The sequence below is a fragment of the Lemur catta genome, chromosome 11 (genome assembly GCF_020740605.2).
Source record: "Lemur catta isolate mLemCat1 chromosome 11, mLemCat1.pri, whole genome shotgun sequence".
NCBI classification, from domain to species: domain Eukaryota; kingdom Metazoa; phylum Chordata; class Mammalia; order Primates; family Lemuridae; genus Lemur; species Lemur catta.
This window is the reverse complement of record NC_059138.1, coordinates 10,572,510-10,585,873: the sequence shown is the minus strand read 5'-3', so window position 1 is coordinate 10,585,873 and position 13,364 is coordinate 10,572,510. Positions and strand designations below refer to the sequence as shown.

Genomic DNA, 13,364 nt, shown 5'->3' with positions numbered 1-13,364 from the left:
GATATGAATTTTGCAGTGGTGGTGGAGGGCAATTCAGTCTGGAACACCAGGGAAGATGTACAGATGGCAAACAGCATGTGGAAAGATTCTCATTATAAGATGTCATTGGGAATTACAAGTTAAAACAACAATGAAATGCCACTATACACCTAGCAGAATGGCTAAAATCCAAAACACTGACAACCACAGATGCTGTCAAGGATGTGGAGCATCAGGAACTGATGCTGGTAGGAATTTATTGCTAATGGGAGTGCAAAACGGTACAGTCGCTTTGTAAAGTAGTTTGGAAATTTCTTACAAAGCTAAACCATGTGATCCAGCAATCAGACTGGTATTTACCCAAATGAATTGAGAACATATGTCCCAAAAAAACCCCTACACATTACTGTTTATGGCAGCTTTATTCATAATTGCTAAATCTTGGGGGAAACCAAGATGTCCTTCAATAGGTAAATGGATAAACAAAGTATGACACATCCATATAATGAAATACTATTCAGAGATTTTAAGATTTAAAAAAAATGAGCCATCTAGTCATGAAAAGACATGGAGAAAACTTAAATACGTATTGCTAAGCAAAAGCACCTAGTCTGAAAATATTATATACTCTCTAATTCCAATTATGTGACATTGTGGATAAGACAAAACTATAGAGATAGTAAAATGAATAATGATTGCCAGGATTTGGGGAGGAGAGAGGGATGAATAAGTGGAGCCCAGGGGATTTTTAGGGCAGTAAAATTATTTTATATGATACTGGAAGGGTGGACACAGGACATTACACATTTGTCAAAACCCATAAAATTCTATAACATAAAGAGTAAACCCTAGTATAAACTGTGGACATTAGCTGATAATAACATGCTAATACTTGTTCATCAACTGCAACAAATGTTCCACACTGCTGCAAAGTGTCAGTTAAAAATAGATTTCTCAGTGGTGGAATCTAAGTGGTGGGCATGCATGTGCGCACTGTAAAACACTTTCAGCTTTGTTGCACGCTTGAAAATTCTCATAATGATATGTTGGGGAAAAAAGTTGAAAATTGAGGTATGTGCCTTAGGGTTCAAGACACTTTTCAGTATAAGAAAGGGGTACCCAGGTATTGCCCTTGACCTGGGACTTAGAGGCAAGGAGGGAGTTCTCGTGGGGTTAAAAGGAGAATAAAATAATCCAAGGAGAAGGAAGAGCTACAGTCACAACAGGACGACACAAAAGGACGCAGTGTGTTTGTGAAACTACACCCACGTACAGGTGGGGAGTGTTAGAAGCTAAGTGAAGAGATAAGAGGGAGGAATCCAGTAATGAAGGCTCGCCCTGTAAGCCTTGCATAAGTCAGACTCACTAAATCTTCATCACGTAGGAGTTAACGAGCCAAGAATTCTGTTATTTGACAAAAACCCATTGAGCGTTATGGAGACAGACCACAAGCCCTATGTCTCTGCCCTATGTAATCGCCTTCGCTTGAATGTGGGCAGGACTCTGACTTGCTTCTAACTAGTAGAATGTGGCCAAGTTTAACGGGGTGTCACCTACATGATTATGTTAATACATAGCAGCATTTTATCTCTCTCTCTCTCTCTCTCTCTCTCTCTCTCTCTCTGTCTCTAGCATGCACCAGAAAGATTCTCTCTGCTAGTTTGGTGAGGTAGCAGGTGTGTTGAGCAGGCCCGGGTGTTGGCAGCCTCTATGACCAAGGACAGTCTGAGGACCTGAGAGCAGTTTTCAGCTGACAGCAAGCAAAAAGCCAGGCCCTGTACCACATAAACACAAGGAAATGAATTCTGCCAACGACCTGAATAAGTGCCGGAGCAGATTCTGCCCTTGCAGCCTTGTTAGACTCTAAGGAGGGGACCCAATTAAGTTCTGCCTGGACTCTTGATCCATGGAAACTGTGAGATAATAAATGTATACTGTTTGAAGCTATTAAATTTGTGGTGATGCTTTTACACAGCAATAGAAAACTAACACAAATGCACACTGTGTGCTGGCGCATAATTAGATATTGATGATTTCGTGGTAAGGGAGATGAGAATCTTGTTCTCAGACATCCTAAAGTCTCATGAATAAGACATGTAACACAAGTTACCGTGATGAATGTCACAATGTGGGAGGCAAAGAAACATGCAGGAGGGCCCTAAAGTAAGGGCCAGAAGACCACCTTGAGCCTTGAAGGATGAGTAGAATTGAGGAGAGAGGCCTGCAAGGAGACGCCAACAGGAGGATCCTACAGAACAGACCTTTCAAGAGTTGTCACGTAAGAACTGCCTGCCAAGGAGACGGGGAGGCAAACAGAGAGTGGCTCAAGACAGTGTCCCCGAGTTCTGTTTTTAGATGATTGAGGTGAGATATGCTTAAATGATGACAGGAAGAAGCAATAGATAGGGAAACTGGAAATACAAGGAAGTAGAGAGAAGCAATAGAGCAAGTCCATGAGGAAGTCAGGGCCATGGGGTCCATGTCACCACGTCACAAGTGGATGTAGAGCCCTCTTTTCCACTGTAGCAGAAACGGTGAATAGAAAAAAAGGAAGGAGAAAAAAAGAGATGTTTCCAAGTTTGGCGATGGCAGGTTGAGCAGAGGGGCTTGATGGTTTCAACCTCCCTCTACTCGTACGCCAGAGGTCATCCGCCGGAAGTGAGTACTGAAAGTCTAGGGAGAGAGGAGGGGGGTTGAAATTGCTACTGTGGAGAATTACACAGACCACCGACTTGGATGGCGTGGGATGGTCAGTAAGTGCTGAAGACACAAACTGAGAATTACAAGAAGCGATCAGCTGGGAACTTTATAAAAAACCCTGGCACAAGTACAGATGTGATTCATTAATCGGGCAGGGACTCGGAGACAAGAAGGGGGCACGAGCATGTGGCTGCAAGACCAGCAAACACGGGGGCCGGCGGTGTGGATGGGGCCGCAGACTACTGGGAATCGAGGCACATTTGAATTACACGGCCTCAGCGTCTGGCTTTGAGAACAGAGACAATTTTTGCATGTGGGTCAGAACAAGCTGCAGGTCTTAGCCACAGCCAAGTCTGTGTTTTTATTTTATTTATTTTTAAATTCATTTTTGCTTTAGGAGAAGAGAAAATACATCCAGGCTCAGAGTATATCAATGTCCAGAAACCAACCCACCTCTGCAGCCTTTACAGATACCCTGGATTCACTGCATCTCACATGGGAAGTCCCCAAACCTCCTCACGCCTTCCTCAGCCAGTTTCTCTCCCCATCTCACTGGTCCTGTCTGTCCATCTATGCCTTTTTTAACAGAAGCTCCCCACATTATATTGACCCTCTCCTACATGTTGCTCCATGGTCCCTCATATGTCATTCAAACCCCCAACTTGTGGGTCACTCAGAGTCCTCTTAACTGTCTTTGTTTTTCAGTGTCTTGGACAGTGGGTCTGGGATGCTGCACAGCTCCACGTGGAACGCACAGCTGTTCCCAGTAGCAGAGAGCCCCCCCGAAGCCTGCAGCTAGCCCGTCAGTGTGGGACTCCTACTTCTCAGTTACTCCCCAGGTAGCCTCTGAGCTCCAGATCCTTGCCTCCAGCTGCCTGCTCGAGATCACCACCTGCACGTCCTTCCAGGATCTCAGATATAGCAGGCCTCACCTCTCCTCAGTGCCTGGCACACAAATGCACTGATTACCCTCAGATTCTCTGTTACAATCCCCGTCTACCCAGTCGTCCAAGTCAGAAACTTTGGAGTTACCCCTGACACCTCCCTTTCTTTTTCTTCCCACAGGCGATAGGTCCAGATCTTACAGAGGCTGCTTCTTTAGCATCTCTCAATTCAGAAATCTGACGATGTTGTGTTTACTAGGAAGGCTTTGACGACACCACCTCCAATGCCTCAGAGATCATCTGGATTCCTTTCTAGAGCAGGGCAGGCCCTGCATCACCCTGAGTTTGGCTTCCTGTATAAAACTCATTTTTTGTCACATTCTTTCTCCTCTACAAATTATTTTCTACCCTCAAGTATTACTTATTTACATATTTTCTCCAGAACATGCCACACTATTATATGCCTTTTTTGCCCTTAGTAAACTATGCCTGCAGTTTTACACTCTCCTCCCGTGACTCATCTGCCTCTTCGCTGATACCTGTCCTGACTCCACCACCCGGAGTGTTTTATTAATATCTTATTCTCTGTTGCCATCTCTGTTGCCACAGGTATTATAATTGGATACCTGATGGCAAAGGTCACGTCCTGCTCACTCACGTCCCTAGCAAATGCAGTGCCTCCTAAGCAGCTGGCAGTTCAATAATTTTTGAATGAATGAATAAAGGAACGAATGCGTGGTGGGGATGTTGCTAAATTCCTTATCATTTTCAAAGTTTGCATGGTAGAAAGAGCAGGCACCATGGCATGGGTGCTTAGTGGCTTTGTTTTTATTGGATCCTTTCTCTTTGGATTTTGTTGAAGAATAAGAAAGATGAAGACACTGTGCATCGTGTGTAGAGATGATGCAGAGAGATGGCCCTGAGGGCATGGGGGACAGAGGTGCCTCAGTGGGTGTCCATGATCTGCAGGATCCATCTTCCATAGTTGTGAACACTTGTGAAGAATCCTTCACTTCCCAGGGTGACACTTCCTTTTGCCCAGGACAAGATGCCATGTAACCTGCCACCGCAGACAGCTGGAGCAGCTGAAACTTCCTTTTAGAGAGACGGAACAGGAGGTCAATGAGGTTTTGTCCTCATGGAACAAGAGTGAATCCCAAGACCTGGCACATGACAGTAGCAAAACTACCTAAGGGTGTGGACTTATTTTTCTTGAGAGGTGATAACTCTCTCTTCACATCTACATAAGTCTCACCTCTCTGGGTTCAAGCTTCACCCAACCTGAGTGCAAGCAGGAATAGGACAGATGCTTCTACCCCAAATCTCTCCCGCTGTAACAGGAGGGAGGAAAGTGTTTACAAACCCAGAGATGAGCAGGGAAGGGAAAGGGACTTCAATTCTCTGCTCCTCTCTCTAGGGAGGACTTTTTGGGTGAGTGCCCTTTGATTCTCCACTGTCACCCCTCTCACCCACGTGCCCCATGCTGTCCTCCTGGATGGAGGAGAGAGATACCTTATGTTTAGACGTGGAGCTTAGAGGTTGTCCCACACACATGACAGTCAGTGCCAGTATATTCTGGAGTCTATCCTGGCAGTCATGAAAGGGAAGAAAGTATTGCTTTATCCATGTCAGGATGTCAGGGTCACTGACTGTGGGAAAGAGAAGACAATTAAACTTCAGAGTTACTCTCCTCATCACAAGGGCTCTTATGATCAACTTCTATTGTGTAAATAAATTAATTTCTGAGAATATTCAGCCCGGGCAGCAGCTGATATTCCGTCCTTCTTGGGGTTCCTAGTTCAGTAATCTCTATTGAATGTGGAGAAGTGGGTTCACAAATCCTCTTTCGTGAGGCATCCAATCTACAGTTCTTTCTGTATTACACATAATTGATGAAACCTTGAAAAAACTGTGAGAAAATTATGACTGACCACAAGGAGAAAGAGACAGTAACAAAGCCATTGTCTCGAGAACCATGCCCCCACCGCTTTTGAACATCTACTTTATCCTCATTGCATTTAATCATAAAGGCAGAAACTATTTTTAGTATGTATAAAACTGCTTTTTAAATTAGACTATTTATAAATGGATTATTTATGAGTGCTTGTATGTGTTTGTATGTATATATATATATTTTACCCTAAGAGGTCATATTTTCACCTCCATTATAGTGATTGTTATTATACTATCAACTTCAGGATGCAGGAACTCTAACCAGGGTATTATGTAATTTTAATCTCTGGTAGAGAGTAGCAAGGAGGAAGAAAACAAAAAATTGACCAGGCCAGGCGTGGTGGCTCATACTTGTAATCCCAGGACTCTGGGAGGCCGAGGCGGGAGGATCGCTCGAGGTCAGGAGTTCAAGACCAGCCTGAGCAAGAGCGACACCCTGTCTCTACTAAAAATAGAAAGAAATTATCTGGAAAACTAAAAATATATAGAAAAAATTAGCCAGGTGTGGTGGCGCATGCCTGTAGTCCCAGCTACTTGGGAGGCTGAGACAGAAGGATTGCTTGAGCCCAGGAGTTTGAGGTTACTGTGAGCTAGGCTGACGCCATGGCACTCTAGCCCAGGCAACAGAGTGAGACTCTGTCTCAAAAAAAAAAATTGACCAGAGATTGCTCAAGCTAATATAAAATATGTGTAACAAGCTAGGGTAAAGTAACTTGTCACTTGAAATAATGAATTCCTAATAAATATTGGTAGCCCTGTACCAGAGAGCTTGCAGAGGTATAGTTTGCCACTATGATTCTGACATGCAGAGCCTATACGATAAAACCTTTGTATAGTTTTATTTTGTTTTCAAAGGGTATGTAATTAATTACTTTTGTAAAGTATGATGCAGTTACTTTGAATAAGACCTATAAAGTCAAGGAGAAAAATCATACAAGTTGAAATTTGTTCAGAAAATATATTCACATACATGTCCAGGTGCTTTGCTTCTAAATTGAAAATTGCAGTTTCAAAGTACTGAGAATATAAAAGTGTATGCTTTTTATTTGATTTTATAAAACAGATAGATTTTAAACGTTCCCTTTTTTTAATTTGTTTTTACAGAACAGATTGTTCTGTAGCCACCAGAGAAGGATTTATCCCTGATTAATAGATCCAGGACCACGCGCCCGAGTGAACACAGCTTTTGCAAGCCAGTCAATCAATGTTGGCTGTCACTTCCTAAATCAGCCAATCAGGGACAGATATTCTCCTATAAACACATCTCAGAGCACCAACCAATCAACAACAAGCTCACTGAAGATTTGAATAGATCCATCACATGCCTCTACAGATGATGTAACCCTTCTACCTTGGAAAGGTCTCCAATCCCTCATCTCCAGGCTTCCCACAAACCCCACATACTAATCAGTACTCTGCTCTGCTTGGCAGGACTATGCCTGGTCAGTATTGCTTTGCCTTGTATAACAAGCAGTAGATTTAGCTTTAATGTTTTATTTCAGATATCAAGAGGTGATATCCTCATCCTTTGACAATACCTAAAGAGAGCATCGCAGTTATTAACAGCTGCATGAAATAACATCCAACAGGAACAAACAAATGCATTAGAAAGCAGCTGTCTTCATAAAGCACCCTTGATGAGACAGGTTCCCACGGAGACCAGGTCTCTCTGCTCATCCCAGTTACAGCTCTCGGGGGAGAAGGACGTGTGCCTACAACATGGGGTGCGACTATTTTCCCCACGATGCATATCAGGCCAGAGAAAGACAAAGAGTATGTCATAATGATCGATTTCCCTACGGACACTCAAGTCTCCACCTCCGATCTGAGCAGGAACACTCGGGTGCAGCAGTACTACGAGTAGCCCTCGCTACAGGGAAACAGCTCTGGTGACAGGACGGGTGGTTCACTCAACCATCCTCTTGTCTCCCAGGATCCACTAGAGGGAATGGATCACCATGTCCTTGCACATGTGTTGGCTTCTCTGCGGCAGCAGTGGGAAGCCTCCTCTGTTACCTCACTACATCACATTTTGTTTTTATTTTTCCCACTTCTCTTTTATTAATTGCATGGTGGGTATTCAACAACTGTCAATGAGTAGGCCACCCTCCTGCTTGATGCCTTGGTACTGTCTTTGTGTGTATCCTAGACTCCTATTTTCCCACCTTTATTTCAATTCAGTTCCCTGGATCTGGTCTGGAATGTTCCAGAGACATAACAATTTCTGCCTGCTCCATATGATGGTGTCATAGTAGCTGCCCTGTATCAGTCTCTTTCAATCTTATCTTTGACCTGCTGTATGGGGTCGTATGAGGTCGTATGAGGTCCTGGCTCTTCCCTCTAAGGTCGGGGAACCATACCTCATACCACCTACTTTGTCAAGTACATCCTACCACATTTTTTCCAAGTTCCAACCTGCTCAGGATAAAGAACTCAGGGTCAAATACTTACGGCTTTTATATTCATTCCAGGTCCAGGTTGTGATAAAGCAGGACTCATTAAATGCTATGGGTTCCAAGGCTATGGCTATAGTTCCCACTACTTTGTTGATTGTAGCAGGCTCGGATAGTTTGATCATCATCAGGTCATTTTCCAGAGTTTGTGCGTCAAAGTTAGGGTGCGGCACAGTCAATGAGTAATTTCGTATCTGCTCCTTCTTACTTTTGGCGCCGGGTTGATAAACTCCCAGTCGGATTTTAACACTTCAGAAGAAAGAGGGCAGGGAAATGAGAAAGAAGAGAGTCATAGAATGCCAGACTACAAGAATGTTCCAGGCCGCCTTCTCCAATCATCTTAATTTTATTTCTTAACCTGAGAAGTAAATTGGCCTGCTCTTGTCTGAAAAATAATAAACATAGTTTACAGGATTGTTGTATTAGAGACATGCATTTGGTAAAACCTGACATGGTGTCTGGCACCTAAAAGACATCAGTAGAGTCTAGTTATTATCATTAAGATTCAGATCATCTGAACTAGCAGGTACTAGAGATGGCACTGCCATCGTTGTTCCAGAGCTCCTTGTCTGTAGTACACTGCCTCGAGCAACCCTTGAGCAAGTATGCAGTGCTCACGGTTTCTGAGTATTCCTGAGCCTGCTGCAGCTCTTCTCACCTGTAGCATTTGTATTTGCCACGTGTTGCTACGTTGATCTTAGACTGGAAAGACTATTAGTCGTCTGCCAGGACTCCCAGTTACCATTTTGCATTATATTCCCTGGACAAATTCAGACCGACCCATCTCCATCGCCATGAGTCCAGGCATGTAAGATTTACAAGAGCTATTTCCTGCCCAAAGCAGTGCATGTGTTAGATGTGGATGAGAGAAAGAATATCTGATTTTCCAATTCCTATTCTGAAAGGACTTGAATGGTCTTTATCTCCTAGATATTTCCCATATTGCGCAGAGCAGGGGTTCAATCGTGTTGAACTGAACTGTTTTGAACAACCAGATGGCTGAGAGTTCCGAGTCTGATATGACCCTTGTATGCGCCTTAAATGGTGAGCAGGTCTTAGTCACACAACCCAGTCTCACACACAGCAGAAACCCTGAGATTTGCAAGGGATGGCTTTATATTGTACAGTGTCTCTTTATCCTTCTACAGTTACCCGCATGACATGGCTTTTACCTAACTCTCCAACCTCATCCTAGGACCCCTACTCAGTCAACACTGATTTCCCAGTTTGCCAAATACCCTAAAATCTTTGCTACTTCAGGGACTATCTGAATATCGTTCGCTCGGCCTGGAGTGGCCCCCAGGCTTTCTTCATTTAGCTGTCTCCTTCCCTTCCCGTTGGTCTCACCTCTTAAGAGGATAAACATGACCACCATAACTAAAGTAGATCTCGTTTCAGCCCCGTATGTTACAGCTTGCTGTTCTTTTTGTGCTTTAGTTTTAGCCGTTTATTTGCTTTGGCTTACTCCTTCTACCGGAATATAAGCTCCATGATGAAAAACTTTTTTACCACCTTGTCACCTCACTGTTTTCTCAGTGTATTAAGCAGCCCTTACTTTATAGCAAATGTTTAAATACGTATTGACAAATGAATATTATTTACTCCCCTTGAGAGTCTTCTGACATCTTCCTATTGGTCTCCTCTTAAACTGCCCGAATGTGTATTCCATTCCCCATTTGGAAGAAGATTCTCTCTTTTTCTGAGCCTGCTAATTTCCTTAAAAACTTGCTGGATGCTTCACCAGACCTGCTTTCATTCAAATAGACCCGTCCCAGCTCGCAAGAGCAAAGGTATACTTACGGCGGGGGGCAGTGAGCGGCTGTCAGCACCCACTTGGGGTGAATGAGAGACCCCACACAGGGTTCTGGGCTGGACTGCAGATAGACCATATATGGAATATTAAAATCTTCTTCCAATTCCAAGTTATCTTTAGGAATTTTGGAAAATTTGGACAGAATGGCTCCTGGAAGAATGAAGGGATCATAGGTGGAAAGAGAGACAGCAATTGAGAGGCTAGAACTGGCCGGCATAGTTTCCTTTAACTTGAGGTTTTCAAGGATACTGTTGATGCCTTCCATTTATTTTTAATGTTTTTAAAACTAGAGGAAATCATGCACGTAACCTAAGCTATACGCAGTAAGGGAACTGACACATATCTTTGCTGAGATGGAGTTACAGTAAAGTTCTGTGAAACTGATACATGGGCTCATCTCACGCCGATCAGAAACTCCAAATGGCAGAGCTATTAAATATATGTTACAAAAATGAAAAAGATAAATGACTATTTTAAAAACATTCTTTTTTAAAATGAAACTTTTGCCAAGAATGGGGATAAAAAATCAAATACTGCCTGACTTTGGTGGTGCAGGGCGTGGAAAAGCTTGGACCTTCCAGAGCCCTGAGCAGCCCACCCTCCTCTCCCGGCCGGCGTCCTCTAACGTTCACCTGCACCGGGAAGGGGAGGTGGCTGTGCAGGAAAAGTGGCAACCTAGGAAATCACACGCTCGGGAGCTTGATGAGAGGGTCGCGGGAAAGGGCAGGGCACTGGTCGTGAGTGTGCCCTGGCAGGTTCACAGACCCCACAGGGGCTTAGAGATCACGTGGGCAGGATAAGGTGCGCATTGAGAGTGGCTGCTTTTGTTTCCTTCCACAGTTAATTTTCTAAACGCCCTTCACTTCCCATGTCCTTAGCTGTGGCTGGCTACTTCTCTTTCCAAATCTTCATACACTGCCCTGGTTCCCACCCTAGACAGAGACAAGGCCCCCAACTCTCACCGGCTACGCTCACGAGAGCGAAGATGAGGTAGCCCTTCATGGCAGGCTGTGACCTTGCCAGCCGCAGACAAGTTGATCAAGCTGTAAACTGTCCCAATCTTTAGTTCAAGAGTCCTTGGCAATAGCAGCTGCGGGAGAAACACTAATTGTGGAGTGAGGAGAGACACAAGGATCTTAGAGCAGTCTTCAAACTAGTCCTTATCAAGACTCAATTATGTCGGTTTCGTAAGACATCAGTGGGATCTGTCTCTGATGCAAGTGAAAGAGGGAAAGAAACCACGCCAAGGTCCTGGTGCCTCCTCTCTGATCCTACAACTCTCCCCAGGAGCCACTATGTACCTGCTGGCATTTCCCTCCGCTCTCTGTGACATAGGCTTTCTTTGTTGTCTCCGCCTCCCCCTGTGACTTAAACCTCACTCCCTGCCCTCCCCTACCATCTCCCTTCTTCCAAAGAGTCCCTCTGCGAGTCCCAGATACTCACAGAACCTTGGGGTATGAAATCCATTTAATAAATCCTGCTTTTTTTTTATCTTATTCATTTTAATGATGAAGAAGTTGTGATCCTCTTGGAAGTTAGTGGCAAAGTCAGCACTCAGAACTGAGTCTCCAGATTCCCCGTGACAAGGTTGACCTTTACCTGAGCTCCGTACTTCCAGAAAACAGCCATGGTTAAGAAATTCCATCTCCCTTTTGTGTTCTAGGCTATGAATTACCACCAAGAACCACCCTTCCTGTATGATTGAGGACTCTGTCCACTCTTTCTCATGACTCCCGGCAGACTTTGGATGGCTCCGCTGTTTACTGGTGACAGGTTAAACACAGACCTTTCCTCTTTTGCCTGCACCTGCTGACAAGGCCAGACGCGGACCCTCCAACTCCCCATTCTTTGTTTCACGATGATTATAATTAGAATGGTTTGTCTCCTTGAAACTAGCTACACTCAGAAATAAACATTTCCTATTTAATCAACCGACTGAGACTCCCCCTGATTTCAAAACAACCCCAACTGTAAATCTCCCCACGTATAACTTGTCCATTCCTCCCTATAAAAGTCTAAGGAAAAATCACCCTGCCAAGATGCTACAATCTTCAGATCTGAGATGCTCTCCTATTGGAATGGTCTGAATTAAAACTAACTTCTTACTAGTTTGGTTTTTGTCTTTTGCACCTGTTACTCTTTCCAGATCTACCACATTCCTTTTTTACAAGTTAACCTTACATTTTAACTTCCTGACTTTGGCCAAGAAATAGTTACTAAATAGCAGTTCAATCCCATACTTTATAAAGAGCAGATTGAACAAATGCAGAACATACAGAACTGAACTGGCCATTGTCAGAGTAACTAAAGAGCTGATCAGTTATAGAAGTCCAAAAAAATAACATTCCTCTATCTGTAAAAAATATAAGCAAACTTAGTTCTTCTAAAATTTAATTATTAACTTAAAACATGTCATCTGGATGTTCCCTAGTCCTCTAAACTTCTGGGGCTAACGTTTCTTTAGTATCCAAAAATTTAAAAATATTAATAAGTATAATAATAAAGTCAGCACTTATTGAGATTTTATCACGTATTAAATACTATGTTATACGTCCTCTATGTGTAACCCAGTTTATCCTTCATAACAGATCTATAAGTTAATTATCCTTATTATTCTCTTTCTACTAATAAGAAAGCTGAAGCTCTTTAAGATTAAAAATCTTGCTCACAATCACAAAACTTGAAACCCTCAACCCATGACATTTCCAGAAGTCTTTCCAAAGATTTAGCTGGTAGAAATGGGACTTATTTCTGTTAGTTTCTTTAGTCTGCTTTGTCCCAGCACTCAAAAACAGCTGCATCCACTTCACGTCTCAACTCACCACTAAGCCAACACTGGGGTGCACCCCAGGCCAGTGTTGAAGCTCATATAGCCATCGTGTTGATTCATTCTCCAAACCAGATTCAATACTAAAACACAGTAGCAAAAGTAAAAGTTGTTCTGGACATTCCACAGGAAACTGAAGAAGAGAATTTCTGTCGTATACTGTAGAGCAGAATTTTATAAAGATCTATCTTTTTAAAAATTTTTTTTTCTTTTTTTGAGACAGAATCTTGCTCTGTTGCCAGGGCTAGAGTGCCCTCGCGTCAGCCTTGCTCACAGAAACCTCAAACTCTTGAGCTCAAGCAATCCTCCTGCCTTGGCCTCCCAAGTAGCTGAGATTACAAGCATGCACCACCATGCCCAGATGATTTTTTCTATCTTTGATAGACACGGGGTCTCACCCTTGCTCAGGCTGGTCTCGAACTCCTGAGCTCAAGCAATCCTCCTGCCTCGGCCTCCCAGAGTGCTAGGATTATAGGTGTGAGCCACCACCCGGCCTATCTTAGTTCTTTTTCAAAATTCTTCCTTAGGCTTATCCTACCTCACTTCTTCTCTTGCTCTACTTCTATAATATCTCTCTCTCGCTCTTTCTTTCTCTCTCTCTCCCTGCCTGCCACCCTACCCCTTTGAGGATTATTGTCCTCACCAATTAGATTCGCCCTTCTCAGTTTGTCCATGTCACTCAGTGAAACAAAAGCAGTTAGCTGTCCCTGGGGAGGGTGTAACTCTCCCATCACAAGTGGCTTATGAAGGTATTG

The 13,364-nt window shown here is 43.5% G+C and overlaps 1 protein-coding gene across 1 annotated transcript; it reads right to left on the bottom strand.

Annotated features, from left to right (window-relative positions):
* Positions 1-4,508: 4,508 nt before the first annotated feature.
* LOC123646949 (serine protease 58-like) lies at positions 4,509-11,427 on the bottom strand. The gene is given in 7 exon segments (XM_045564133.1): positions 4,509-4,658; positions 5,076-5,212; positions 7,968-8,218; positions 9,770-9,932; positions 10,745-10,799; positions 10,802-10,872; positions 11,382-11,427. Coding segments are annotated over 7 exon segments (873 nt in total).
* Positions 11,428-13,364: the final 1,937 nt, after the last annotated feature.